We start from the raw sequence: 19,763 nt of genomic DNA on the forward strand, positions 1-19,763 counted from the left end.
AGAAAAATGAAAAATAACATAGAACATAGTAACTAAGACACAGTCAATAATAATCGATTAAAAATTTTACAGATACCCCCCTCCCTTTGTTTTTCTCTTTTAAAATTCAATATCATATCAAGGGGTTTAGTATGTGTTCTTATTATTAATGATGTTAATATTAAAACCATAGTAACAAATTATTATTATTATTATTATTATTATTATTATTATGTAACAATTTGTAATATGAAGAAAGAAAAGTAAAATTACGTCAAAATGTTACTTTTCTTTGTATTCATAAGAAGGAAAGAAGGAAAGAGAGAAAGAAAGAAGGAAAGATAACTAAAGTTAAATAATCAATAAAATTGAAACTATCCATCAAGCAAGTAACTAATTAACAATCACCAGTTTGTTTTTGATTCTATTTATAATCATAACATGAATAATATTCATTTTTATTCCCAATTTTAACGTTGCCATGCATACAAATGATCCATTGGAACATTCCATTGTTTCTAATCGATTATCAAAATAATTATAAGAAGAAAAAGGAAGATATTGAAGAGATATCAGTTTCATATATATAGATATTTATGCATTGAAGATCATATGACTTGGACAGTTCTAATTGAATAAGATATAAGCTTTGATAGCCTAGAAACTGGATATATATATATTAAAGGTTTATGTTAATGATATACATTAGTTGATTGTAAAATAATGGGGGGCGGGTTTCTTTATATATATAAGATTAGGATTAATCTAATGTTCACAAAAGAAAAGAAAACAAGGAAGCTGAAAGAAAAATAAACCGCCAAACAATAAGCAATGAATAGGAGATATGTTACTAGGATAGAATTGGTTATTATTATTTTTTTAAAGTAAACTGTTTAATCTAAATCAAAGATGGCTCGAAAGACATATGGTTTATTAGTCCACAGTATTTAAAATCATACAAAGGCTTATTGTGTGTGTGTGTGCAAGTGTGTGTGTGTGTGTGTGAAATTCATGGACATTCAGTGTAGTTTTTTGAATTCAAAATGATAATGAAAAGAAATTCAATCTTGTACTTTAACAATATTTTGTGATTGATTATTAAAATGAGTAAAATTCGATAGATCATCTGTTTCTTCTTCATCATCATCATCTTCTTCTTCTGAACCATTAGGTAATAGAAAATCTCTTGAAGGTGAAGCAGAAGAAGCACGTAATCGATGTTTTGAACGTTTACGATTACGTTTACCTAAATTAGAATTGAATGTAACTCGTAAATTTTGTGTATTGATTTTAGAAATTCTTCTAGCTTGTGGTGTTGAAAACTAGAAAATCATAGTGAAAAATGGAAAGGAATCAGTTAGTGATTAGAATACAATATAAATAAATAAATTATCTATTATTATTTAAACACATAAATATTGGTACAAAGGGGCACTAGATATATATGCGCCGTTCATTTGATTTGTGCGAGGGCTATGATGCTATCCAGGTGCCAGAACCGAAACAGGTGATTTTCTTAAGGGGGGGGGCACACCCGGAACCTTTGACCTAAAGATCTGATCCACAAGGCAGTGGAGCATCGTGAGGAGATGCAGTCTCATGGTAGTCGGTGACCAACGATTGATTCATACGCCGTTTGTTACCTCAAGATACTGGAGCCAGCGCATGTGCACCATTGGTTTGGAGTCAGGGTTTTCCAACTCCCCTAGGTGGACCCTCCGTGTCCACCAACTCGGTTGAAGCGCCGCACATTAGCTTTTCGTCCTCTCAATTTCGTAAACAACAGTAATGCCACGAGAAGGTAGTGAGTAGGACTTCCGTGGCAGAGGCTATATACGCGTAGCCATATGAGAGCATTTTTCAAAGGAGAGCGGACTCTCCCCACTCTCAGCCGTACCAGGTATTTGGGGGCAAATAAATAAATATTCATTCATGTATTGTTTTTGAATTACTTTTTCGTAAAAGAAACATGTAAAACCGCAATTTACACATAGACACAAAACACCTATACAAAATGGTTGTACCAACGATGCTCTATACAATGTCGGGACTCAGTTTCATAATGATTTATTGAGATAAAATAGAACTAAAGAAATACTGATATACATCGAGATTTAAATCCATATTGTTAATAACATCAAGTACTACTAAACACTACATTTCCGCAGTTCCGAGTAGTGTCTAACGAAATCTTGGCACGAATTGAGAAAGTCCAGTTGGTTTTGCCAAATTGCCTCACTTGAAGCGGAGGTAAGATATCCGTCTGCAAACAAAATGACTAGTATACCGTGCTACTACACACACTGTTCTACCTAATGGTTGTGAATTGACACCTTGAAAAATAAAGGATACTAGTAAGTTACTAGTATTTGACTATAGGTGTCTCTGAGTCACCGCTCGTATATTTTGGGATCATGGATTGACAATCCTGAGGTTAAAAGCAGATTACTAGGTGGAAATAGCAAGTCCATTGACGAGTTAATGAATCTTTGTCGACTGAGACGGTTAGGATATGTATTATGTAAGCTCGTCCACCAACTACCTAGACGCGTGATGATGGCTGACGTAGGAGTAAGTTGAAAGAAAGGTTAGGACGGCCGTATCAGGACATGGCACCAGTCCATGAGGACACTGACTATTGAGCTGAGCCATGTACGTAGGTGCGCAATTATCGTAGCCAATGGTTATAAACTTTGAACGACAAGGCTCTTTGTTCTCCCTTTGATCCTGTTTCTAAATTCCATGTAAATTTTATTCCCATCAGTTAACATTTACTCGAATCGTATCTTGGACGCCTAATCTTTTTTATTACTATTAATAATGTCATTACACCTACTACTCTGAGATTTGCTTTGACAATTTCATCTCGGTTTGCTGATGCGGTATTGCAGCTTCGACTAATGTACACATGTACCTGCATTTGACTGACTGACTGACTGACAGTGTCATACATTGACACATAAAACGAAACCAATAAAATATTACAAAAAGATGTCAAACATATTAATTAACCACCTATCGGTAAATGATGTTATGTTTATCGAATTCTTTCTATCAACCAAGTGATTATACGGCAAGTAATTCAAGTGGCTCAACACTACATGTACTATTTTTGGAGTTTAGATGGTGGAAGGAAGTCTTAGGCATGAGTTTCTTACTATCTGGAATTATTTATTAAGTTATGTCTACAAGTTTAAGGACTTGTAACACCTATGAGATTCGAAACTGAATCACTCTAGAGTCAAAATATGAGGAATCATAATAGAACTATTCGTCTCGTAACTTATTGCTTGTAGGAATGATAAATTTACACTAGTTGATGAAATCTAATCTCATCAAGAATCAGATGGGAATGCAGTTGAATTTTTCCCGATTACCTTCAATCACCAAACATTGGTTTGTAAAACGAATTCCATGGACGTACTAAATTATTGTCGACCTTAGTGTTGAGCTTTCACCCCAGTTGAAACTCAACGCTAGTTCGAACTTCTTGAGGAGTATAACGTCTGTTAATATTGCAAATATACCCAATTCATGAGCTTCCAGTTGACTTAAGCAGTCATTCAACATTTAGGAAATTTTCAAACCGATGACTCAAGTCACTCCATTTCATGCTATCATAACTAGTTGAAAACTGACAGCAAGCAAATCTAAACATGCGGATTATAGCGTAAACAAAGAGAAAAAGCCAAAAGAACCGAAACGATGAACAAAAGTACCCAATAATATTATATTTAGTATTTGGAGAGAAGCAAAAGATTAGTGCGTTTATAACCGATCTTAAATCTTAACCAATTAGTTACAAACTATTGATTTTATTTATCCATACTATATAATCGTGAAGCTTTCAACAATCTAATCATCTTTAACAAACAGTATCCCTTTATTTTCTTAGTGAACTGAAACCCAATATAGTCCTATAATTACATGATAGGTGATGATTTATTGAATATTAGTGAATCAACAAAGAATCCTTTCCAGGAGACTATGAACGAATTCAATACAACGGAAAGGTATATAAATGGTTATTGATTTGTGATGAACAGGTATTCGGTGTAAGGATATCAACTGGTGAAATAGGGAGTTTATTTCAACGAAAACTATTATGATACACATGTTATACACGAAGAGTTATTAATTACATGGACATACGAAGAAAACAGAAAATATTAGGGTAATCAAACTTAAAATCTGACCAATAAAATCGTTGACTAACATTAAAAACTGAAGTAAAACACTTTTTTCAAATATTTTACGCAGTCTTTGTTTCTCTATTATGAGAGGAATGTTTTACAAACAACATATTTAGAAGTTAGACATTAACACCACTGGATGCCGGCTCAGTGGTCTAGAGGTTAAGTGCTTTGGCGCGAGACTGATAGGTCCTGGATTCGTATCTCGCGAAGTGGGATCGTGGATGCGCACTGCTACTGAGGAGTCCCACAATAGGACGAAACGGTCTTCCAGTGCTTCTAGGTTTTTCATGGTGGTCTAGCTTCAATTGACTCATGATTTCACCTATGAAAATATTTACAAAAGACGAAGAAGTTTCCATTTCACGATTCATTATTGACAACCTACCAAACAAATCTAATTATCCATTACTACAGTTCTTATTGTTGTTTTCCTCAAACCTTCATATTCACGAATGATTGTTTCATGAATACACTGGTCAATTCATCAGTTATTACATCAGGAAAACTTAAGTCTGAAATAAATTCAGACCAAGTTGTCTACAATGATTCTCAAACAATCATAATCAATCATTAAAGTTCTCTCGCCCCCAAATGCCCTGGTACGGCTGAGAGTGGGGAGAGTCCGCTCTCCCTCTCCAATTGCTCTCACATGGCCACGCGTATATAGCCTCTGCCACGGAAGTCCTACTCACTACCTTCTCGTGGCATTACTGTTGTTTACGAAAGTGAGAGGACGAAAAGCGAATGTTCGGCGCTTTAACCAGGTTGGTGGACACGGAGGGTCCACCTAGGGGAGTTGGAAAACCCTCATTCCAAACCAATGGTGCACATGGGCTCCAGTATCCTGAGAGAACAAACGGCGTATGAACTAGTTATTGGTCACCGACTACCATGGGACTGCGTCTCCTCACGATGCTCCACTGCCTTGTGGATCAGATCTTTAGGTCAAAGGCTCGGCGCGTGGCCCCCTAAGAAAACCACCTGCTTCGATTTGGGCACCCGGGCAGTATCACAGCCCACACACAAATGACATGAAATGACGCACTACACTAACTACACTGCTCTCGTTCCTAATAGAAGAAAGACAATTTGCATTATCATTATTATTATTATTATTATTATTATTATTATTATTATTATTATTTACCATATCGCTAACTCACCCCCTTTTATCCCCAATTTGTGTAACCTTACTTTTCAACTTATGCAGCAGCTCGCTCTTGGTGGAAACTCTGTTCCATCTAAACGATCTCTAGTCGCTGTTTGGTCGAAAGTGAATGCTTCCACCAATTTTGAATGCTGAAGCAGTCTTTCTGAAACCACGTACGCCGTTCAAACTGGCTTCCTTCAACGTTCGCACACTAATGCAGATCGGACAACAGATAGGGCTGGCTATGTCTTTGGAAGGTCTTAATGTTGACGTTTGTTGTCTATCCGAGACCAGTATTCAAGACTCTAGTGAAGTACTACAAATTCGCTCTCCATCTGTCGCTTCGAAAAGCTTGTTTCACGTGCGCTTATCCGTCGACCCTGTGGCATCCTCGTCTGGTCTTGCTGGCGTTGGTGTCGCACTAAGCGCTAGAGCTGAGGCAGCACTAATCGATTGGATCCCCATTAACAGTCGGTTATGTGCTGTTAGATTAGAAAGTTCCATCAAAGTGAGAAGAAATCGACGTGAGAAACGGTGTCTTTTCGTCATCTCCGCCTATGCCCCGACAGATTGCAGCCCGGATGCAATCAAGGATGAGTTTTACCATCAGTTAACAGTTCTTCTCCAGAAAGCGCGTTCGACAGATATTGTAGTACTAGCCGGAGACTTGAATGCACAGGTCGGGCGTCTAGGCACAGAAGAGACTCGTTTAGGTGGCCGATGGGGACTTGTTGGTCGCAGGACAGATAACGGGGACCGTTTGCTGCAACTGTGAGCAGACCACAACCTGTTTCTGGCCAGCACTAACTTCCGGCACAGTCATCGCCGGTGTGCCACCTGGCGTCCTCCCTCTGCATCCCAAGCCTGGACTCAGATTGATCACATCGCGATCAGCTACCGCTGGCGTGGTTGTGTACAAGACTGCCGCTCCTTTTGGAGTACCTATCTGGAGTCTGATCATGCCCTGGTCTGCGCCAATCTCACCTTACTTTTCAGTGGCCGAAGGATTGACCGCCATCAACGGATCGATGTTAGTAAACTGGCTGCAACTTCTGTTGCAAGTAAGTATCGAGCGGAGCTAGCCTCTAGGCTAGCTACCACCCCACCGAAAAGTATAGATGAGCATTGGTTGCATCTTCACGACGCCATGAAAATGGCGAGTAAAGCCACTTGCGGCTTCGCGAAACGTCCCGCTTACAAGTACTGGGTTTCCTCTGGCTCCTTACAACTGATGGAAGCCCGTCGGTCTACTCCGGTTGATCGTGAGTATGACCACAAACGAAGGCTGTTACATAATGAAATTGGGCAAAGCTTGCGTAAGAACCGAGAAGCCTGGTGGTCGGAGCGTGCTAATGAGATGGAAGCAGCAGCTGCATCTGGTAACTGCCGGAAGCTCTTCCAACTCATCCGAGCCACTGGCAGCAAGAAGTCTGGTATGAGTGAAACAATCTACGGGGATGATGGGATGCCAATCGCTAACATCTCTCGACGTCTTGGATGATGGGCGGAATTTTTCGAAGGGCAGTTCAACTGGCCTGCTGCTCCGGCAACATCAACCAGTTTGTCCTGCCCCCCATGGCCGGTGACGACTGATCCACCAAACGAGGCGAAAGTTTGCAAGGAACTCCAACTCTTGAAACGTTACAAATCACCGGACCCAGATGACTTACCTCCGGCTCTTTTTAAAGATAGCGGTGACTTTCTGACTAAGGAATTGACTGTGTTGTTTGCAAAGTTTTGGGAGTCAGAAAGTGTTCCAACATCATGGAATGAGTCGATAGTCGTCCCTATCTTTAAAAAGGGTCCACGTTGTTCCTGTAATAACTATCGGGGGATAAGTCTACTTCCGATTGCGTACAAACTATTGGCTTCTATCATTCTTCGTAGGTTGTTTAAAACCCGAGAACGATTGACTCGCGAGGAGCAGGCTGGCTTTCGTTCTGGTCGAGGATGCATTGATCATATCTTCACCCTCCGCCAAATGTTAGAACACCGTCATACTTATCGCAGGCCAACAATCGTAGTGTTTCTTGATATAAGGGCTGCCTTCGATTCGTTGGACAGGACTGTTCTCTGGGATTGTCTATTGAAGAAGGGTGTGCCTGAGAAGTTCATTAACATCTTAAAGGTCCTGTCTACTAACATCTCAGGCAGAGTGAGGGCATATAACCACCTTTCTCCCTTGTTCCATTCGAGCAGTGGGGTTAGGCAGGGTTGCACAATCTCACCATTCCTCTTCAACTTTGCCATCGATGACATCCTGGAAACAGCTCTGATGGATGTAAGTAATGGCGGTGTGGATCTGCTGCCTGGAGAACGACTTCTCGACCTTGAGTATGCGGATGATATTGTCTTACTGTGTGATAATGCCCAAGGCATGCAATCCGCACTTAATCAGTTGGCAATCAGTGTCCGCAGGTACGGCATGTGCTTTGCACCCTCCAAGTACAAGGTACTCCAACAAGACTGGCAGGATTCTCATCCTGCACTCACCCTAGATGGTGAGCAGATTGAAGTAGTTGAGAAGTTCGCGTATCTAAGTAGCTACATAAGTGCTGGTGGTGGCGTGAGTGATGAAATCGATGCACGTATAATGAAAACCAGAGCGGCTTATGCCAATCTGGGCCATCTTTGGCACCTTCGTGATGTTAGTCTGGCTGTAAAAAATCGGACCTACAACGCGTCGGTGAGAGCAGTCTTGCTCTATGCTTGTGAAACCTGGTCTCTCCGAGTTGAGGATGTTAGACGACTCTCTGTGTTTGATCATCGTTGTCTCTGAAGGATTGCTGACATCCAGTGGCAACACCATGCTAGTGATGCAGAGGTTTGGCATCGTGTGTTCGGGTGCAGAGACGATAATTCAATTGATGTTACCATCTTGAAACACCGACTTCGGTGGCTTGGACATGTTCTAAGAATGTCGTCCCAGAGAATTCCTCGTTGTGCATTATTTGCCGACTCTGGGACTGGTTGGAAAAAGCGGAGAGGAGGTCAGTATATGACATGGTGTCGTGGCATGAAAGAAAGCTGCAAAGGGCTAGCTTCTGTTGATCTTTCATGACTCCCTGACTGGGGTCCGAGAGATGGTGCTACACAGTGGCTAGAGACGTTATCAGATATGGCTCAGAATAGAAGCCAGTGGCGTGCCTGCTGTAACCTTCTTTTACTTTCTTCATAAAGAGTGGCTATAACTTTCCTAACTGAGAGAGCTCTTCTGGTTGTACATTTCAGTTCCCCCCATCATTACTCTTCTCCTTTTCTTTTTTTTCCTTCTTTTATATATACACATCTTCTTCCTTCTCCCATTCTCATTATTTTGTGTGGCGCATATGTATCCGGTGCCCTTTGTACCAATATATATGTGATTAAATAAATAAATAAATATAAATTAAAGTTCTTCGGAAAATACTGTACAATTGTGCTGTCATTCAGTTATATACAACACTGAGCACGATAGATATGTTCATCAGCTTAGGTTACCACACAATATCAACACAGTGAGATAAAATTATTTCAAAACAAGTTCCAGAGTAGTAGCAGTAGTAGTGGTAGTGGTATGAAAGATTAGGTATAGAAAAACAAAAAAGAGTTATACAAAAGCTACAAACTTAAGACTATCTCATCACTATTTGTGTCACTGTTATGAGTAATACTGTAGTGATTGAGAACACGGGTGGGGAAAATCGAATTTGTTTAGGCACAAATTACAGGCTATCTCACTTAATTCTGATTACCATACAGTCAACAGGTTAATTTGCAAAATAACAATGAATTGTCCCAATCTTGGCCATTCCTTTTGCAAATATCAGTCCATCTTCTCTGATTTCATTGTTCATGCATTTTCATACCGTTTGCACTTCATTCCTGTTCTTTCCTTATCGACCTTTTGCCAAAATACATTCTGTCTGACCATTACCATATACTACTTGTGTGGATATAAGTAGACCACACCACAATACTACTATTATAAGTAGTAGTGGTAGTAATGTAGTGAAAGAGAACATAGGCGGGTACAACTAAACGTATATGAATATAAAATTACAGAATCACTTGGTAAAATCTGAGAACCAGACAGTAAGTAATTCATTTGCGAAATATCAATCAATCGTCTCAAAATTCATTGTTCCTTCGTTTCCATACAAACCATTCTCTGTTCTCGTTCTCTTTTCTTTGATCTTCTTAACATTCCTCCGCCAGGCATCTCACTTTCTATTGATGATAGATACTACTTGTATCTGTTGACATCAGTAAAACACACCACACCACTAGTAAACCATGAGAAATAATTTACCGAGACCTAAACTTTCATTTAAGTATTTGTATGTAAACTATGTAATACTTTGTAAGAACAGATTATCATATATCTAAAGTTCAGCACAGTTTGATTTAAATTATATCACCTAGCGTAAATTTGAATAGATTTCTAAACTGAAGTACGATATCTGTCAACATCAGTAACACACACCATAGTAAAAGTTGTTGTGAATCCAAATGTGGCACAAAAAGATAGTGAACCAGTCACTTTTACATTATTTCTTCCTTTTAAATGTTGTATCTTAAGATACTTCATAACATAATTATATCTTATTCAGCAATTAATAAACATTCTGGTAAAAATGTTTTATTCAACTTAATCAGAAGGGGGTTTTGCGGAGATTTTAGTAATTTTTTTTTATATTGTTGAAATCATGGGTCAATTGAAGCTAGACCACCATAGAAAACCTGAAAGCACTGGACGGCCGTTTCGTCCTATTGTGAGACTCCTCAGTAGTGCGCATCCACGATCCCAGCTCGCGAGATTCGAGACCACGACCTATTAGTCTCGCGTGCGAGCGCTTAACCACTAGACCACTGAGCCGTCATCCAAGTGTTAATGTCTAACTTCAACCAATCCACAAAATCGAGCGCCCATTCATTAATGTTTTCAGTGAGTTGATATCTCCCAACAGACCATTATTGAACTTCAACTTAATTTTAAAACAATATATGTTTATATTGGAATTGTAACATTACACACTATTTGTAATGAATCGAAAAAAATAAGCAACAAAATGGATCGATACAAAAGTATCATATGATCTAGTTTAAAATATGAAAAAAACAAAAAAAAATTCGGAACTCTAAGTAAACCACGTGTAACTAACTGTGTAACCGTGACTTATAACTATTTTGATTACGTTAAAACAATGAAGAGAACACACAAAAGAATATATATACAGTAATTAAACAAGTTAGTTTAATATCTAATTGAGACATAGATAGACAATAAAAAAAGAAAACAGAAAGAATACCGAAATTTACTTAGTTTGTTTGGATCTTCCCTTTGATGTTTTAGGACTGCAACTGGTCAGTCTCTAATTGGCATATGTGCATACTGTACGTATTGCCTCGATATTGCCTTAATTCACAAGCATGGTAAGCAAAAATGGATAGTGGCTAGCAGTGGAATCCAGTTCGATGAGCGTTTCGTCCCATTTGGGACTCGTCAGCTGGATGTACCTGCATCTCAGAGTTGGTGTTCACTCTGGGACTCGAACCCAGTACCTTTCGCTTACAAACTCCATCGCGTTATCCACTCGGCCATTGAGTCCTGATAGCCACTTGCTTGTGCAAGGAAGAATACCGATTGCAAAATGTGAACGTGTATTGTATCATTGAAAATGTTTGAAGATAAAGATATCCCCGTCTCTATATGCTGATTTACTTAATTATCTTGTATAATATTTGTAAGATGAAATATTCATTTGCGTTTAGTGGTTTATAGAAGGTCATTAACCAATTACAGATTTGTAATTGTGACTTCAACCTATATTTCGTGTACAAAAACTATAGGAATCGAAGAAAGAGATTGATTATGAATACAGTGGTCTTGAGTGCTGTTAGAGGTATGAGGGCAGTTATCATTTCCTGGTTGCCCACACCATGGAAGGGTTCTTCTAGAGGTACCTGAAAAGGAAGTTGGATTAGAAGCGGTCTTAATGGCCTGAGAGCGTCACCGAAGTGCCAAAGGGACAACTGTTTGCGGTCGATCACACACGCCATTTTTGTGTTAGCTCCGTACTTGTTGGGATCTTACCGCCGGAGACGGATATCCGTGGGATAAGGTGAGGTGTGAATTTTTAGGGTTGACCTTTCCTAACCCCACCCTTCCTTGTGGGAAGGCAGCATCGCTGTTATGCTGGTTGTCTTAGGGAAACACCTTACTGCCATCACACCTCTGTACAGTCAGCAGTACGATTTCGCCCTCGGATCTTGGGTTTGCTGCTTTTAGTCTTACCGCTCTTTAACCTACCTCCTGGGATGATGGGACCTTGAGGAACGATTGTTCTAGCCAGTATAGCTCGATTGGTTCATCACGATAGGCAAGCCCGACCACCATGTCAAGGTAGCAGCAACGGTCGGGACAAAATCTATAAACACTAATCAGTTATTCAAAAGCTCTCCAAATAGGTAAATCCATTAGTCATTAACTTTAATGGATTAGTAATAGGAAAAGGTGACGAGTCGGTTGATGAGGTAATAGATCCTCATCGACTGAAGTGATTGTAACACGTATTACATATGCTCAATCACTTTGATGGACGATAGTTGTTTGGTGTAGAAGTACGTTAGAAGAAGGCTATGGTGGCCACACCAAAACGTGAGCATCAGTTCATGTAGTTATTGAGTGTTAGAAATGTGTCTCAAACATTCTTCTATTGTTAATTAAGAGTTCGATGGAGAATCTTAGTGGGCAGCCTATGCTACTCCACGAGGGGTAACAGGCATAAGTAAATATATTTGAAAGTACACAGATGATATAAAATTTTAGTTCAATTAAACTGACTTTTGACAGTTCATTTTTCGGTGGTCGATTCAAAAATAATTCTACTGAATTATTTCTGATTAGATAAATAGGTACTGGCAGGTAATAAATGTCACGTATATTATACATTTGAACGTGAGTCAAACTGTATAAGCTACTTAAAACATACTTCATTTATTTATGTATTAGTACAGATTATATATTGAAAGGTGCTAAATATAGATTTGTACTTTTAAAATTGTCATTTTAATAAATACATTTTACCGATTCCGGTGTACCTAGTTGAAACGTGTGATAAAAATTAATATGAGGAAATAAACTTCACATTAACATTGTAGTAATTTACAATTTACCGATCACTGGGTAGTGACTAATGTCATGTATGTCAGGTCCTTCTTAGTGTAGATTGAATTCTATCGATCAAGTTGCAACGTGACTCCACATTTCGTGAACTATTTAGAGGTATGAGGTGGTGATTGGTCTCCTGTTGACTACAACCATCACCTTACAGATTATAGCCAGTATGTAGATCAACTCGATTACACAGCAATCTGTGGAAGTATCTTCCATACAAAACAAACTATTCCTTTAATTTCTAATTGCAGTTATGATTTTAGGTCTCATAAAAATGCTCACTGACTCAATCTTACGGATGAAATGAACTTAAATCAAATACTCTAACCCAATTTTTTTATGATCAGTCAATACAAAAAGTTGAATGATACAATGAATTATCCTTAGTATAGGGATTGGTGGCAACTGCTGAATGTTAAACCAGGAGAGAATGAACATCTATTCTGCCCTAGAATGAGACTCGGCTGTAGTGTGTGTCTATAATACTACTACCAGGGTTCAAACTAAGGATCTAAGGGATAAGGGTCTCATGGCGAGCGTTTAACCTTTAAAACACTGAGCCGTGTAACCAAGGTTGGTACGTCACGTCGATAATATTATAAATTATGGAATTTAAATACGCACACCAGTGATCATTCAAGAAGATAATTTTAGATGCTCTTTATCATATTTAAAAATTAGACATGGAAAGAATTGCATTTTTTAAAATAAGCTTATATGAAGGGATATACAACAGTCGAGAAACTAATAAACGCCAATCGACATCGAGCCTAAAACAGCAATTAGCCTCTTAATGGTACGAAGCTTAAAAACAACAAAATAAAACTAAGGAAATAAAAGACAACAAGGTTTTCCACGAAAGAACAAAAATAAGTGAAAAGCGAAAGATAAGACGCATCGGTTGCTATAAATGATTTGTGAAATAATGATCATATGAATTATGAATGTTAAATGTCGACGAGTTCTCGCTCTTCCAAGACGACAGCTAATTAATCATCAATATTTCAACTTTTCCTCAATTAATGCTAACTGACTAAGTATATGGAGGATAAAGTAAGCGTGAAGAAGCAACATATTGGTACAACTAAGCTTTCTATGAACAAAAAAAAATAAAAAATGGGATTCTCAGTTTTGATTTTCTAAACTCTTTGTTGAAAGCATGAGTCAATTGAAGCTAGACCACCATGAAAAACCTGGAAGCAGTGGACAGCCGTTTCGTCCCATTTTGGGACTCCTCAGCAGTGCGCATCCACGATCCCGCACTCGTGAGATTCGGACCCAGGATCTACCAGTCTCGAGCCAGAGCCCTTAACCGATAGACCAATGAGCTGGCCGGCATTCAACGGTGTTAATGTCTAACTTCAACTGATCCACAAAGTTGAGCAACCGTTCACCAATTGTCTTCAGGGAGTTGATATCTCACGACAGACGTTGTTTGAACTCCACTGGTCACTGCTTCTCACTAAAACTCCTGGATGTACTTCTCGAAGTCAGTCACTAGTGAGCATATGATTATATTAATTATCAGAAGGGGTTTTGTAGAGATTTAGTATTTTCATAGTTGATAGCGTGAGTCCCATAATAGGATGAAACGGCCGTCCAGTGCTTCCAGACTTTTCATGGTGGTCTAGCTTCAATTGACTCACGCTTTCAACTATAAAAATACTAAATCTCCACAAAACCCCTTCTGACAAACTCTTTGTATAAGTAGGAATCACAAACGTCAACACATGCAATATCGTATTTATTAAGTGACAGTATCAATTAAATAAATATTTACAGACCAACGCAGTTAAATGCCCTAAATTGCAAATCGTATATAGAATACATACATTACATAAAAAACAACGACTGAAGTCAAATAAATGTTAACTTACCTGAGATAACTTTCTTAAGCATAAATCATCCATTGGTCTATGATTATTCCCATTGTTAAAGTTGATATCTTCAAAAATATCATATGCATCTGTTACCAAACAACTATATTCAGAATTATTATTATTATTACTATCCACAGAATTATTGTTTTGATCTTTATGAGACAGCTTAATTGCAACAGGAGCTGTTGGCTTTGATTTGGTAAAATGTCCATCTTCTTTGCTAATATCATCAGTATTATTAACGTTAGTGCCTGTTTGGCTAGAGACTATTCTAGTTTTGTTATCTGTATTATTATGAATACGTGTGTTACTTTTATCAATATTAGTGATAATCACGCTATCTAGCATTAAATTGCCAACGTGTCCATCATCACTATCACTGTTGTTATTATCCGTAGAACAAACAGGATTTAAATGTCCTACATTCTCTGTTGCTGATGTTGATGTGCAAGTATGAGAATAATCACTGACACGTCCAGAATCAGATAATCGTAATAAATATTTATCATGGCCATCATTGTTTGATGTCATTGGTGGTGGAATACGAAACGCCCAACCCGTTGCATTTAATGATGAACTTAATCGATATGCTAAGGACGCTGAATCATTTGACATAAGAGAAAATGATGACTGATGAACCTGAGTTGAGGACGAAGGAGATGTATTCAAATGATGATGAAGTTGGTGATGGTGGCGGTGTAGAGGAGGAGGAGGGTGTGAATGATGATGACTATGCTCGAAATCCGTACACGTTTCTTCATTAGGATCAATTAAATCAGTTGTCGAAGATTCAAAAACACCTCCATCAGTGGATGATAAAGAATTAGACGCATCAATCAGTGGGAATTTTAATGAAGATTTAGATCTTCCAGTTTCACTGTGATGGTAGTCACTTACACTAATTGGATGCGGCTTTGAATAATTTAAAGTTGTGTCTGAATTATTACCATTAGCAACAGAGCTTGTCGGATACAAAGGATATAACCATTCAGCATCCCAACTGTTATCCTTAAATAAATGTACCAGTTCAATTATCACTTTGCCTTCTTTGTATCGTTGACTAGGTTCAAAAGCACGTTCATACTTCCAACCTAATGCTGTATCACAGCATGCACAAAATATGTCAGCTACAAAATGCAACCCGGTCAGAAGAACACGTTGTTTAGCTTCAGCGCAACGAACATTTACAGCCTAAGAGATCAAAAGGCAAAATACATGTAATAAACTTAGTTAATTTAATTTACATAATTAGGATTATCCAACAGTTTGCGTAAAAAGTTTGAGAGAGAGGGTAAGATAATTTGTGCCCTAGATTGAATGATAGTTTCTGATGATAACCTTGTTGGAACCTTACATCACCCTCGACATTTCCCAAGGAACCTCTATATGTGAAGACTTAGCAACACCAATACCTCAGTAATTTTCAATTTTTGTTTGACAGCGCAACAAACTTTATAGGCTATTGTTTTACAACGAAAGATTTAGATATCTCTAATGTAACCGAAATTTCACAGATGTAAGAGCCAAGATCCTGACTTTTCATCTAAAAGACAGTAGTTACACTCATTATTATTTAATAATACTGAGATTTTTTCCCATCTTTGTATTTTGGTTATAACTACTTCCCTGAACCTGATACATACCATTACTCTGGTCCTGACAGAAATTAAGTACCCTCTTTCAAAAAACCATTCAAATTCTATAAATGTTAAGTGTTGAGTCAGTTGAAAACCAGAAAAATAATGAACGCCTAAAACGAATATTTATTTGGTGTCCATATAATGGTTTTAAGTTGACTAATACAAATAACATTGAAACAAAGAGAAAAACCTACCCCTGCGAGGTGACATAACAGTCAGATTGAAATAATTTGGTCTACTTTAAAAGCCTTTCATTTCCAAAATATAGAGTGTTATACTTGCTTTGGCTACATCACAGTCGAAGCTAGAATACTATGTACTGACTAAATGCTATGAACTACCTGTGACAAATACGGAGAGATAAATTACACTGTTGAACAGCTGGAGGCATCAATCGAAGTAAAAGTACTGGATATATTTTCAGGTTACCAAGGGTCATAATGAAAAGACAATGAAACCAAGTCTATAGCTTGGCACAGAAATTTAAGCAGTGAAATCACACTAGTAAGGTGAAGCAGTGACCCTAAGGTTAAGACGCTTGAATTTTTGTCAACAAATTGCAAGTTCACACCGTGATTCGTCTAATTCGGTTTGAGTAACTTGGTAGCATCGCCATCTCAGACGAAGCCAAGTACATGAATTTTTACCTAATAAGTAAGTTAGATCATTTATATTCATTTGTCCAAAACTTTCTGACCCTAACACTCTTGGAATAACTATCGCTGAATGAGGCACCTAATATGACCGAGACAGATGAAAACGAAGGGAATTTGATAAGGTTACACAAACACTGGCCAACGATACACTGTTTGTAACTACAATTAGTAGAAGGCAAAAAATAGGAAAAAAGACGGTTATATAATGTCATAATATTAAGGGCTTATTTTTACGATGGTTACATTTGTCAAGCAAGTTCCTCAAGTGTTGAATCAAAGTACTGGCTTATCTATAATCAAAATCAAATAACACTCGGTCTTCACTATTTTATCTAACTTTAAAGTGTAAAGTACTATAATTAGTACAAGAATAGGAAGAAACATTCAGTCAAAGAGATTAAAAACACACCGTATAGTTACGAGAAGCGTAAAAAATGAATAATTATGAGAAACAAATAAGATGAGTACAATTGCTTTTATTGGTACTTGAATAAAACCAGGCTATACGAAGTTCAAACTGAGTCAATGGTAGACGTTCAAAAGAAAACACTATTAGTCATGTAAGTTATAGACATCCGCAACGATGGCTATGAATCCAGAAATAGTTACATGATTACCAAGTTTAATTAGTATGAAGTTGTAAACCTAAACTACAAGTTTTATGACAAGTAATCTCCAAACAAGGATCCTAATTAATCTTAACAAATTCAAAGAGTCCCATAGATGTCCTACCAAAGGGAAAAGTCTACACAAAACCGCTCGGAAACTAAACATTAATCAAATATAAACCAAAGTTGACGATCTGCATAAATGTAGTAGTGCAACTACATTGTGTATTAAAATCATTTAAACCTCTGAGTGCTGGTAACAAATACAATCTGGCTAACTGAGATTCAGAAGCAGGATATGCTTTTAGACATGGATATCATAGATTTACTTGAGATTCAAATAAATCAGACTACTTAAAGTAATTTGTGAAGTAAGTTTAGTGGTTAAGGTATTCGGCTTTCCTTCACTGGACTATCAATTTGCATTCCACATTCCCTAGTTAGGTTTACGCAGCTGAGTACTGTTACTAAGCTTCAGAATAAAAAATAATACAACCTCATCACGTCAATGCGGTTATAAGTGGAGTACATAAACAAGTACTTTGTAAACTCACTACTTTACTTAAATAGAAATGGAATATAATGTAGTACAGTCAAAGCAGTCACTAAAATTACAACATTACAATAAAAATCCTTGAGTGTTCTTCCTGTAACATCTGAGTAAGCTCAGAAAATACTAACTTATCAAACTAATCTTTGGTTATAAGGTTAAGTTAATCAACTGTTCCAATGTTTATGCCATGTTCGATGGAGTAATAGACAAAAACCTTGACTGGAACTGACTAAACCGCAGAGTATCAGTGTTTGGACTCACAGAAGAGATCTGAGCCAATTGGAGAACACGAAACGAAGCCCATAAATAAGCAAATCAAATCCCTCACTCAAGCATCAAATCACCCAGATATTTGCTAATATACAGCAATATTGCCCTACAAAAATGACGTCAAAAGTGTTTCAAAATATAAGAAGACGGCTGTTTACCTGATTAAATAGATAAGCTCGACCTTGACTTCCTTGGAAAGATTTACTTATGAGGTCGTCATGACGAGCTAAATGTGCACGACAATGAAGGCAGCTGTACGTCAAAGAATTCTTTTCAAACGGAAAGTAAGCCTGGAACTTCCCTTTGACCATATCAATGACATTTATTTCCTCACATTATGGAAAAACCAGGTTGAATAACACAAGAAAGCAGTTAGCTGGTCAACGCGAAACAAAGAATTATGAACAGGAAGATGGAGCTGAAATCCAAAGCACAAAAAAGCCGGATGTTTCCATGGGGGTGGAAAAAAAAAATAAACCCCGAAAAGACCGAAGAAGGCGGGATGTTATAACTTTACAGTTTCGTATAATTCGACGGGGAAGTAAAAAGAATTATTGTTGGGTATGTTGACAACAAATATATATCATATATTATATACCCGAAACTATTCTCACAAGCAACTTTATTTTCTTTCTTTAGTTAAGATAAATGATATCACTAGTTATTTTTCTACAGTTGCCTACATATACCTAAGCTAAATTGATTCCCATTTAAACTTGCAAACAAGTATGCATAAGCATAACTGAAGTAAATAAACAACGCAATATCCAATATTTTGGTGACAAGCTTGTATGAACCACCCACTTTCTTTGCACTATTTCAGGTTTTTCTTCGCTTTCAGAAAAGGTTATATGGACACTCGTTTGCAATATTTGAAATGAATTCGACAGTTATTTGTGAGTTTGTAGTTGTATTGGTTCTCAACCACACGATCCTTCAAGCCAGAAATACGATAAAGGAAAAGATTTACATCCAAGTTTTAATTCTTAGAGAAGGTCAGAGGTGGTATAGCTCGGCCAAGCATGCGTGGTCACTCTGTGTAAATTATTCCTTTATAAATCAAATATATCATTTTATGCTCAGTTCCACTGTGTTCCTCAGCAGTGCTAAACATTATTACGCTGACTGTCACAAAAGGACGAGTCAATGTAAACAGTGATGTGGATGTTAAGTGAGATCTTATAAATAAGGTAGTCACATAGCAAATCTACAATTCTAGGACTTGGTCTATTGTTCTAGTAGCAAGGATAAATGCGGTTAATACTCAAATAGACCATACTTCTGCAAGTTTGTGTATCTTAGGTTTAGGAAAATACATTACTGTTTCCGCAACTATTATCCCTTACAATATCAGACCGGAGGTAAACTTGTTATGATATGAAAATTATTACATTGGAAAGCTGAGAGGCAACGGGAAAACGGTCGTCAGAACTAGGCTATCTAGTTACATGAACATTAAAAATAAATGAAGCGAAAGATAAAAAAAATGAATAGAACCTTCGATGAAGGCCTATTCAAACAAGTTTTCTTATCTAAACTTCCGCAACAGGTGAAAGCAGTTCCTGTATAATTTTTACGGGTGAACGCCAAGTTTAACAAACAAGACTTTCGAATCAAACGAGGACGAGTTATTTATGCTGGACTACGCAACATCCTCTCCCAAGGCCTGAAT

The 19,763-nt window shown here is 37.6% G+C and overlaps 1 protein-coding gene across 1 annotated transcript; it reads right to left on the reverse strand.

Annotated features, from left to right (window-relative positions):
* Positions 1–372: 372 nt before the first annotated feature.
* On the reverse strand, positions 373–18,402 carry Smp_152180 (putative fad NAD binding oxidoreductases; the record flags this gene model as incomplete). The annotated part of the gene is given in 6 exon segments (XM_018793006.1): positions 373–497; positions 1,012–1,087; positions 14,362–14,628; positions 14,634–14,648; positions 14,674–15,555; positions 18,250–18,402. Coding segments are annotated over 6 exon segments (1,518 nt in total).
* Positions 18,403–19,763: the final 1,361 nt, after the last annotated feature.

Source organism: Schistosoma mansoni, chromosome 1 (genome assembly GCF_000237925.1).
Source record: "Schistosoma mansoni strain Puerto Rico chromosome 1, complete genome".
Classification (NCBI taxonomy): domain Eukaryota; kingdom Metazoa; phylum Platyhelminthes; class Trematoda; order Strigeidida; family Schistosomatidae; genus Schistosoma; species Schistosoma mansoni.